Source organism: Chaetodon trifascialis, chromosome 11 (assembly GCF_039877785.1).
Source record: "Chaetodon trifascialis isolate fChaTrf1 chromosome 11, fChaTrf1.hap1, whole genome shotgun sequence".
NCBI lineage: Eukaryota > Metazoa > Chordata > Actinopteri > Chaetodontiformes > Chaetodontidae > Chaetodon > Chaetodon trifascialis.
Window position 1 is genome coordinate 16,841,631 of NC_092066.1, and position 11,427 is coordinate 16,853,057.

Here is an 11,427-nt window from a genome sequence, read left to right on the forward strand (position 1 = left end):
GAAAGTGATTATGTAACAGACCAATCTGCCAATGCGAGGGGGTAGCGGCATGAAAACAGCACAGGCTCTTTCTCATGTGTACCCTCCTCCATGTACTGTGTATTTATGCCTCTCAGCTGCTGTTGCTGCAGCAGTAAGTTGATCGTATTTTTTAGAAGTTAAACAGCAGAACAATCCCCAACCTAGTCTAAAAATTATTTATATTAAAACTACGACTAAATGTAAACACCAAAAGGTATAGGTAGGACCAAAAACTAGTTATTGTACCTGTACTTTAACTGTGCCATTCAAGTACTAGCAAGCAGTTCCAAAAATGGAAACTAAGTTTAAAGTGAGAGTCTAGGAAAAATGCTGCTTATGTAAGATATTTTCATTATAAATGTGTGTTATTCTGGTGTGTAACATTATTAATTAATTCCTCCATTTTATCCTCTTTTTCTTGATCTTGATTCCTCATCTTCAAACATTTCTTGGTTTGTACATAAAAGGTCACTAATGGAATCTGGGTTACCTTGACTTTTGTAACACAGGACCAGAAGGACCCTCTCTACACTCGGAGAGTAATCATTTCCATTACCTCACCAGCCCAAACACAACAAACCCTTTATCCACTAACTGTCTTTGGGAAACACTGATGTTTTTCTTCCTTTTCAAACACAAATACAAATGCATGTAAATTCTGCAGGGATCATTTTTATTTCCAGTCAAAAAAAAATTGACGTTTTCATTTGAGAAAAAAATAGGGTGACTCAGCTTTTTTAATACACATTTAGTCTGAACAAAATGATTTCAAATGAGAAAAAAAAAAAAAATCAAACATTCAGTGATCATGAAGAAAACATTATTGATCAGGTATAAGTGGGTGAAACTGCCATGCTTCTTTTTACCCAAGGCAAATGCAACATGTTTGTCAAAAGGCCAGTTTTCAAACTCCCGCCCATTATTAATGCGTTGAGAATGCCAAACCCAACCCACACCCAGTATCACCAGTTAACCCAGCACACATGTTCTTTGCTGAGCACTGCCAGTATTTCAGATCCAATGTCTTTTTCCTGAAAGTCTCTTGGTTTTCCCACTGAAACCTTCAGTGTGAGAGTGATTTCCGTCCCTTCAACATGCGCCGCAGAATCACTTCGATGCCGCTTTTTGAGCTGAGCCTCTTGATCCAGCCGTGAGTCCTCTTGCGTTTGATATTCTTGGGCTGGTACTCTGTTCCTCTTTTCCGTGTCCGTATCTGCTGGTATTGCCACGGAAGCTGCTGGAACACTCCTGAACCCTCAGCTTGTGAAGAAAGCGGCCCACATCTGGAAATCTGAAGTCCTGCAGCTGCTCTGGGTACAACCCAGCTGCTGATTAATCTAAGGTGAGAGGTGCCAGTTACAGCAAGGTTCCCTGCAGCGATGCTGTTGAAAGAGCAAAGATTGAATATGTTACAAACAAATGTTATTCTCTAATATCAACATTATGTCAAAATAATGCCGTTGTTACACACAATAATACATTTATGGTGCTGCTGTGCATATGTAGAGGAGTATTATTCATTGGCAACAAGAATTGGTTTCAATCTTAATAGTTAATGTTAAGATTATACCTGACATGTGCAGTCCTTCATGAATATGGAAAACAATTATACATACACATGCCGCAGACGAGGCTACAGCAAGCTCCCACTACAACATTACGAATACTGTAACTATTACAATAAATAACATCTACAAATGTAACTCAATACCGTGGCTCATGATCAATTGGCTACAATTAAGATATAATGATATTATCCATCACCTAACCAAATCTAATGTCCAATCAGTGGATTGCTAGCTCCATGATTACCTAGCCACGCTGCTAACGTACCGCAATACTAGCTTGCCAATGTTAACATCGTCAAAAAAAACACGACTAGCTTTGCCACATGTCTGGCATTCAAGTACGTGAAGTCTGTTACCTGGTGACATTGGTTATTCCGCGCAGTCGGGAAAAAGACGACCGTAAAATGTTCATATTTAGATGTTTATAAAGTCGACACAGACACACGAACTGTGAATGTCACAGGTCCGCCAGGCTCCATGCGAATATGAGGTAACCTGATTGGCTCTGTCATTTCAACCAATTGAAACGTTTGTTGCTACGCGGCAACTAAGTTGCCCTGAGTAAAGCTTTTCAGGTTACAACTCAATCTGTTTGTCGACACGTTTCACCGATACAACTGTTTATTAGCAACAATAATGACTGTAACTATAAGGGTCATGGTTTTATGTTATTGTGTGGCAGACGGGAGATGCTAAACAAGGTAAGCAGCGGCTTTACAAGCAGACAGAGGACGGTGTGCCTGAGAGATATAACTCTGGGTATAATATTAATTAGCTTTTTTTTTTTTTTTTTTATTAACGGTGTATTGTAAGTGCAGTCATTAGAAACCAGTGCAGCGCAACACTTCACTTAACGTGCAATGGGTCCCACTCAAATAAAGATGTCAAAATCACATAGATTTATGAAGCAGTGCAAAAGTGCTCTCAAATTGTAATTACCTTCATCAGTGCAAAGGTGAAACATAAGATAAGATGAGATAAGATAAGATAAGATAAGATAAGATAAGATAAGATAAGATAAGATAAGATTAGTAGTAGAAATTTCAGACATTTCAACATTTGTGTCAATAAGTAGGAGTCTACTAAAATTGAGTTTGTTTATTTCATTTCTCATTTGGATCTGGCTGAGAGGGTTCGGGCCTATGCAGAACAGCAGTGCTGACAGTGCATTGCCTTGGAATATGCTGCACCTGATGGTGACTTAGGCTTTCTTGTTGTCAATCCAGGCAGTGCACAGGTTGGTTTGCCTGGCCTTGCTGTCTTGGGAGACTGCTCTATCGCCCAGTAGCTGGCTGATAGATAGATAGATAGATAGATAGATAGATAGATAGATAGATAGATAGATAGATAGATAGATAGATAGATAGATAGATAGATAGATAGATAGATAGATAGATAGATTGATTGATTGATTGATTGATTGTGGGCCTAGTGTTGGGAATAATGATGGTTATTCTTGTGTCAAAACAGTTGAGGAAAAACTTGAAGTTCTTGTCTAGGCCCAATATATTACAAGATTTACATAGAGCTTTACAAAAGATAAAGCAGTATTTGTTATTTACACTGCTGCCAAACAGAAAGTACACAGCTGTTGGCTCTTAGGCTCTCCGCCCCGTGCGCGTCACAGCTGGCTGTTCCGTGACAAGCACGGACTGTCCCAGCATTGCCAATTTGTTGATGTGAGCTCAAGGGTAACGGAGGAAGACCGGACATCTTAATCAATTTGGTTAAAGCTTAAAGGTCATTTCTCCCTTCGGTGATGCAGCAACTGCAATAACCCATTTTCATGTGTCAGTTCGGTATGATGCAGCTGGGATGCTTTAAACCCGGGTGTAGAATTGGAAATGTGATCACACATGCAGGCGTGACCATGACCATGTGTTTACTTGTTTACATAACTAGCTGGACTTTTTATATATATTTACATAGAAATAATTTCTGTCACTCTCCATGACCGCAAACACTTGTGCTGTTCTGTCTGCCTTGGCAACAAGCAAACAAGCTTCTCCCATTGGCCTCTTCTCAGCGCTCAGCCGTCCTCTATTCGCCCTCCTCACTGCCACTCAGGAGCGAAGATGCTGTGGCTGCTGCGGATGCAGGGCAGCAGGGCTGGGTAGGCTCTGGCCTGAGTGCGCAGTGGGTGCTGAGGGAGATAGAGAGACATAGTGGCTGTTATCGTAATGGATGTAATTGGCACACTTTTACGGATGCGTGCTTTGCTATCACCATCAGCTCAAACCCCCGCGTGTTCTGTGATAGCAGTCTAATGACGCTAAAAAGACGCTCGCACTGTTTTGCAGCATCCCAAGCGTAGACAAATTGTTGCACCAGATGCAACGTTTTCCCCAGGTCAGTTTCGTCGGCCCTTGACCGTCATCTCTTGGTGCAGATCTCTAATCACCCTTAATCATCAGTAATTCTGCAGGTAAGGAATCGATTTTTATTGCATCGTGTCATCTGATTAGTTCGTGCTTATTGTGGAACACAGTCATCGGAATCAGTCCAGAGCTGCACGATTATTGCATGCAATTGTCCCATGACAGCGCAAAAAATGATAGATCGATCAGTGAAATCAATAATATATGCATCGCTATTATGGCAATCAACACAAGGCAGCCGCGGGTTTTTAGTTGTTTTTTTGTTTTTTGTTTTTGTGATGCGACGCTTTTTATCGGGCCTATGTAATGACATTTGTGAAAATGTCCTTCGCTGTGCATTGTTATTATTGTGAAACGTGATTATGAATTGATGATTTACGTGAAATTATTGGAACATGGAGCCTACAACTGCTGCGGTTTGAGAGGTTTGAGAGTCATAGGCTTGTAAAGCTGTATAGCTAAGCTATAGGACATTTGTGCATCAGGCCTGTTTAACCGAAATTAGGTTCTAATGGGCTCATTTCTGCAAATATACGCATTCAGTGTGCAGCAGCGATCATTTCGGACTGCGCCGTACTGTACCGCGCTGTTGTGGAAATGGAGCAGCACGCTGTGTACCAAATATGTGTTACTGTAAGACTTGGCAGACACATCAACCTATATATTCTGCAATACAGGCAAAAAATAACATGGCTGAGTAACCTTCAGAATTTCTGACTGTAGGGTTTGTGGATGTCAAATTCTGGTCCCCTCAGTCATCCTCGTATCTTGGTGGACTGGACTGATGGATAGTAGGTCAGGAGGAGAATCCCTCATTTAAATGACAGGGCTGTTGTTGCGTCAGTGCAGATGCGGTTAGTGCTGTGTGTTTATGAGGTGTGGTGGCATCTGTACTCCAGGGTCAACCAAATTGTTAAACAAGGTTAGGTGACATCCTGCCACGCTGTCAAAATGTTCACTCCTGTCAGGTGTGACCAGCTCTTTCCTCAGTGGACACCTTCACCTCATCATGTACCACTTGGAGCCAATGTGGCACGACTGAGTGATTCATAACAAAACAACAGAATGGCTGCAAATAGTGATAGTGATGTTGGCTGAATTATGAAACACGCTTTGAGAATAATATGAAGCTCACTGCAGTTTTTAAGACTGACAGCCGAGCTGCAGCTTGGAGTGTCTCGTTCTTGTGTCGGCGCTCATTTTGATGCTTGTGGAAAGACAGCCCTCTCAGTCAACATTCACTTGGCTCCTGGGTGTAACTGGATAGCAACTGATGCACTGACCTTCAGACCATCCTTCCACCACCAACAACAACACTCACGCACAGACACATGTTCATCCTTCTGTGCATATGCAAACACACACTAGGGAAACCAGCTCCATGTTCTTCTCACTGTAGACCTCAGAAGCACTGTGCACTAAAAATCTGTGTCATTACTTTATCTTAATCAAGCTGTCGTGAAAGCCTTAACCATGTTTAAGCAAAAGCAGATGAAACACAAAGGAACTATTACAAGTGGACTGTTTATCATGAATTTGAATACTGGATATGGAATAAGAATCTGCAAAAATATGACACCCCAGCTTCAATGACAAAGGAAATAAATGAAAATGCAAACAGAGTGCAATCATCACCTGTTACCAATGAGCCTGTTTACCTGTGGAATGTTCCAAACAGGTGTTTTTGGAGCATTCCACAACTTTCCCAGTCTTTGGTTGCTCCTGTCCCAAATTATTTAAAAGATGTTACTGCATCAAATAAGCATGTATTTACAAAAATCAATGAAACTGATGAGGGCAAACATTAAATATACTGTCTTTGTACTGTTTTCAGTGGAGTATATGTAAAAAAGAAATGAGCAAATAATCACATTCTGTTTTGTTCATGTTTTACACAGCATCTCATTTTTTTGGAATTGGGGATGTAAATATATTAAGTAGGAAACACAAACACCATCTACATTACATTACATGATATGTCATGAGCAATAATGAGCAAACTGCTTTCACAGTCTCTGTAACCAGGAAACAATAAAGTATGTAGACGTGACTCCTCTCATTCTGTTTCCTTGAGATAAGCAGCCTGTGTTTGTATGAAGTGAGGATGAATGATGCTTTATTTGCACAACTGGCAAAATGCAGGTTAGTTGTGACTGGACATTGGCAGGAGCACGAAGATTTTTCCCTCATCTCCACTGGAAGCTGTATAGCCTGAAAAAGTGCTATCATACTGTTATGAGACATACAGTCCACAGGCATGTACACAGTCATGTGTAGACACTGTCCTATGAGTGGTGCTTTCTATTTGTATACATCCTGATTCTGACCATGTGAAAAGGAGCAGTTATTAATATCAAACCTCTGGTCAGTCAGTCAGTCACTGGCACTGAAACTGTAGCAGGACACAAGTATTGTTTTTGTGTTGTCTGTTAGTCAACGTGGATTCCCTGAATGTTAAACTGCTTAGTCACCCAGGTGAGTGCGTTTGTCAAGCTTTATAAAGGCTGGTGAAGCAGCACTTTCACCTGCTATGGTATTTTGAATTCGCATTTGTTTGGAGAATATAAAACTGAAAGCATCTTACACTTGGTGTGTTTCATTTCACTCGACACTGGCTGTGGTCTGATGGAAGGACAAAGAAGGCCATTTCATTGTAACTGTGTTGCTAGGAAACAGCTTGCATCCATTATTATGGGATCTAGGACCCAATTTCTTCCTGTTGAGCTGCTGACATTTGCAAACACTGCGACAGGAAATAAAGCTGGGAACAGTTATAATGTGTATGTGAAAAGCTAGTCAGAGGACTGTGGTAAACCTCACACGCCCACCCCCATACAGAGTTTGTTTTTCCACTTTGTGCATTTCATAAACCTACGTATTCTGCCTTTTACATTTCAAATGAAGCATCTTAGTGATGATGTGCTCTGTTCTGTCTATGTGATGCTGTGTATGCAGGGGAGCACCATGCTGACCAGTATTACTGAAGGCATACTGTGCTGCCTGACTGGGAAGGCTGCCAGCCTGGTCTTGCCCCTGGAGTCATCAGAACCCTCTGATGGTTTTGAGTTTGTGGAGGTGAAACCCGGGAGAGTCCTGCGAGTGCGACACATCATCCCAGAGCGTCAGCCTGTAGTAACGGAAGAGCAAGTTGCAGGCAAGGAGAAGACGAATGGCGACGGTGACGATGGCGGCTCTCCTGAGGATTTTAACAGTGAGAGCAATACTGGCAGCAGCGTCCACTGCAAGAGGAAGATCACTGTCTACCGCAACGGCCAGCTGGTGATTGAGAATCTCGGTGATGTTTTGCACTCTGAGATCCTGCAGTGTCAGGATGGGGATCTGGAGCCTTGCAGCACTGTAGAGGTAGAGCTGGCTGACTACAAAGAAATACCCTCTTCTCCAGACCCCAACCCTGTTCCTCCTCCAGTTCCTCCATCCCTTGGGGAACAGAAACCTGCTCCACCTCCTCGCCGCCGCCGTCGCAAGCCCAAGCGCACAGTGCTAATCGACTCAAAGAGGGTGGTCTCGAGCTGCAAAGGGACGCACTCGGACGTAGCGATTTTCTTCGTGCATGGCGTGGGAGGTTCTCTGGACATTTGGAGCAGCCAGCTGGACTTCTTCTCTCGGCTTGGCTATGAGGTCATTGCGCCCGACCTGGCGGGACATGGAGCCAGCACTGCCCCACAGATTGCAGCAGCTTACACTTTTTATGCCCTTGCAGAGGACCTTCGTGCCATCTTTAAGAGATATGCTCGAAAACGCAACATTCTCATTGGCCACTCATATGGGTGAGGAGTTGTCAGATGCTTTTGTTATGAATGGGAGACCACTGGAAGTGTCTCTGAAGCAATTCTACAGCTGATCACTTTATATCATACTTTATCTAGTAGTGATTAACATGCTCTCACCATTTCATTTTATCTCTTCCAGGGTGTCATTTTGCACCTTTCTGGCCCATGAATATCCTGATCTGGTCCATAAGGTGGTGATGATCAATGGAGGAGGCCCCACAGCTCTGGAGCCCAGCCTTTGCTCCATCTTTCAGCTGCCATCTTGTGTTCTGCACTGTCTGTCACCCTGTCTGGCCTGGAGCTTTCTCAAGTAAGATCAGCATTTGTATGGTGCCCAAACTGACACTAGAGACAATGATGCATCACAGTAACAGAGAAATTACAACATTGTAGCACTCATACAAAATATATGATCATCAAATTGCACTAACCGTTCCAAGTAACACTTGCTCTTTTTTTCTAACCTTTAGAGCTGGATTTGCCCGTCAGGGTGCCAAAGAAAAGCAGCTGTTGAAACAAGGCAATGCCTTCAACGTGTCTCCATTTGTCCTGCGAGCCATGATGAGTGGCCAATACTGGCCCGAGGGGGATGAGGTCTACCATGCCGAGCTCACTGTGCCTATCCTTCTGGTTCATGGCATGTGTGACAAATTTGTGCCCATGGATGAGGACCAGCGCATGGCAGAGGTACAGCACATTTTCATATGTGAACGAGTGCTGAGTCATCATGTAATATTGAATGTGAAATGTAGTGTTTTTGATCTGCAATGTTGCCTATCATAATGTTCTGCGTTCATTTTTGGCTCCCTTTCTAGATCCTTCTGTTTGCGTTCCTGAAAGTCATTGAGGAAGGAAGTCACATGGTCATGATGGAGTGTCCTGACACTGTCAACACCCTCCTGCATGAGTTCTTTCTATGGGAGCCTGACATGTCTCGAAAAGACAGCTGCAAGACAGACACAGAGAAGACAGTTGCTCTCAGTGACACTATCCACACACTGAAAATCAATAAGCCGATGGACAAATAACCAACAAGGAGTCTAGTTTCATAACAGAACCAAGCAGAAGGCCTTTTTTGGCATGTGTTCTTAAGGCTGCTCCCAGGCTGAGAGCTGTTATAAACAGGGCCACATCTTAAGGATGCGGATGGCCACTGGTGCTCAAAGATAAAGCAGGACTTAGGCATGGTGCCAACCAGAGAATGAAGGAATGGACAAAAACATGAGAGGAATGGATGCAAATACACATTCAGTTTCTGCTTCACTTTTTGATACCAGTTTGTGCTCCATAGCGCCATGTTTGCAAAATGACATATGTGGAGATCAGAAGGACTATGTCCATTGGTGATTTGTGTGTGAAATGTTTCTGGGGAAAAACTGACTATTGCAAAAAGCGCTGCAGAGTGCTGCAGAGCTTCTGTTTTACCTTTACACAATGGTGTCACATTCTCCTACAAAATAATATGAAGTGAACTGAGGAATTACAGATCTGATTTCCCAGTATGATGGTGAAGGACAGCTTATAGTAAAACTCAAGTGCTGATAATAGTTTATTATCAAATAATGACTGGATGGTAGTATGTTCATGCAAAATGTATTTAATAATTGCAGCACATGAATACATAGATGGCATCATGCCAGAAGGAGAAAAAAGCACGGTTCATCGGCAATCCAGCCACCTATTAACCACATCCATACAATGTGCAGTGTACACATCTCACACGAAAACTCGCAATTACAGCTACCATCAATATAATTGGCTCATCTGTTTCCAAAGTACAGCAGTTTATTTTCCATATCTTGAAGTCTAATATAAAATCTAAATCCAAAAAGCTATGTGTGTCTATGTTAAGCACAATGTAACCAATTCATAGTTGCATGAAAATTAAGTAATATTTAAGGAGAGATGTATGTGAACTGGTTGCAAAAACAGATGTAAACAAACATGGATGCCAAAAGGTTCTTCTCCTTTATTTTAGCAGCCATTTCTTCAATATTATATAATATCCTAAGGATACAAACTACAGAGGCCCTGCATGACTTCAGAATATGAAAAGGTACAAGGGTTGTCTCAGACAGTTGCAATATATTCTCATATTGAAAAAGCCCCAGTGGACTCCTCTCTAATCAAATAAGTGTTCCTTTAATGTGTATTAAGTATTTTTTTGCATTTATTCTGAAATAACAGCAACTGCCATAACGAATTGTGGTTGTATTGACCGCTTTAAGCTGTTGTGTCTCTCAGCTGATAAATGCAAAACAAGAGTATGTTCCCTTACTCCTTTCCAGACCAACCTATTTATCTATAGTGTCAGACAGAGAGACTGAGCTAAACATTATGCTCATGGAAAGAAGTTCATTCATGGGTGCTGCTTTGTCTCATAGTGGGACAGTAAGGTGTAAGTAAAAGCACAGTCTAATATGCTCCCTGACAGTGCTTATCTGCTGACTGGATAGTTTATACTGTTTTGAGTCGCAGAGGGTGTGAATTGGTGGGTTTGAGACTGAGTGTCCAAAGCTTAAAATCAAACATGAGTCAGCCAAAGGAGACAGTCCCTTAAAAAGAGGGATATTTGTACTGACCATGCTGGTCTGTTATACAATATATGCATTTTGACAGAATGCGGATGCAATGTGACTGGTCTTATGCAACGGCAACAAAACATGAAGAAATCGAGTGGAAATAAACTGACATGGCACTGACTCCTCAAAAACATCATATATTCTCTATGAACTTTCCAAAAACCAACAAGTGCTGCTGATGCAATGTACTGTATGTCTCCTTTGGTGTAAAAGGTCAGTCAAACTGTATGGACTACAGGGTGCACATGTACTTGCTCTTATGCTAAAAGTGTGCATATACAAATTGTCAGTGCTCATATGTGCTATATCTTTTTGTGGTTAACAAAATGTGTTAATGTTACTGTTGCATTTATTCATGGGAATTATAATATATGCACTGCCTGAATGTAGATGCATATAACATTATATAACCTATCAAAACAGTTGGACTCAGTGTATGAACATGCCTTTCTGGCATGAAATAAAACAGGTGTTCACACTCTACAGAGGATTTTGCCGTGTTTTGCTTGCAATAACTTGTCTGTTTTTTTCAGTGAGTAAACAGCATTACAATTATTTCAGTACAGAATGGATATTTGAAGGTGACACTAATGCAATTTTCACACACCAAAAAAAAAAAAAACAAAACTGCAGACATTTTTAGAAAAAGTAGGTAGATGGGATTTTTTCTCCACGATGAAAACTGCACAAGCACTGAAGCTGTAGGAATAAGTGTTAAGGTTTGACGCAGGATACAGTCACGTGAGTACAATCAGATTATATTTCCTAATCATTTTAAATAAATGAATTTTCACTGTCTATCATCATAGTTAATAAAGTTTTTAATCTCTTTCTAAAATTATTATTTAATTTCCAGTATCTTTAATTTTGCCTTTCAATCGTCACACTGATTACATTGTGATCAGCAAGAATAGATAGTTGATTTGAAACATTACCAACATACTAACCTGCTATGTTTGAAACAACCAATGTATATTTTAGAACCCCGCTCTCTAGTTTAAATCCAATGTAATCACAACATAGACAATATCATTGATTTCAAAAAGACGAGATTTAAACGAACGTTTATGTCCATCATATGACGAGC

The 11,427-nt window shown here is 41.3% G+C and overlaps 2 protein-coding genes across 2 annotated transcripts; one reads left to right on the top strand and one right to left on the bottom strand.

The window, feature by feature from the left end:
- Positions 1-685: 685 nt before the first annotated feature.
- Positions 686-2,058, bottom strand: mrpl34 (mitochondrial ribosomal protein L34). Its single transcript, XM_070974704.1, has 2 exons — positions 1,946-2,058; positions 686-1,403 (listed from the first exon to the last, which is right to left on the bottom strand). The coding sequence occupies exons 1-2, from the start codon at positions 1,999-2,001 to the stop codon at positions 1,085-1,087; spliced, it is 375 nt and encodes a 124-aa protein (XP_070830805.1). The 5' UTR covers positions 2,002-2,058; the 3' UTR covers positions 686-1,084.
- Positions 2,059-3,687: 1,629 nt separating this feature from the next.
- Positions 3,688-10,823, top strand: LOC139339323 (protein ABHD8-like). Its single transcript, XM_070974879.1, has 5 exons — positions 3,688-4,014; positions 6,923-7,755; positions 7,898-8,068; positions 8,229-8,445; positions 8,574-10,823. The coding sequence occupies exons 2-5, from the start codon at positions 6,932-6,934 to the stop codon at positions 8,784-8,786; spliced, it is 1,425 nt and encodes a 474-aa protein (XP_070830980.1). The 5' UTR covers positions 3,688-4,014; positions 6,923-6,931; the 3' UTR covers positions 8,787-10,823.
- The last annotated feature ends 604 nt before the right edge of the window (positions 10,824-11,427 follow it).

Bases quoted from the DNA above. Each gene is read 5' to 3' on its own strand.
- mrpl34 (XM_070974704.1), bottom strand. From the start codon at position 2,001: ATGAACATTTTACGGTCGTCTTTTTCCCGACTGCGCGGAATAACCAAT. The intron at 1,404-1,945 runs GTAACAGACTTC...CTCTTTCAACAG, and splicing joins GGAATAACCAATGTCACCAG to CATCGCTGCAGGGAACCTTG.
- LOC139339323 (XM_070974879.1), top strand. From the start codon at position 6,932: ATGCTGACCAGTATTACTGAAGGCATACTGTGCTGCCTGACTGGGAAG. The intron at 7,756-7,897 runs GTGAGGAGTTGT...TATCTCTTCCAG, and splicing joins CTCATTGGCCACTCATATGG to GGTGTCATTTTGCACCTTTC. The intron at 8,446-8,573 runs GTACAGCACATT...CTCCCTTTCTAG, and splicing joins AGGACCAGCGCATGGCAGAG to ATCCTTCTGTTTGCGTTCCT.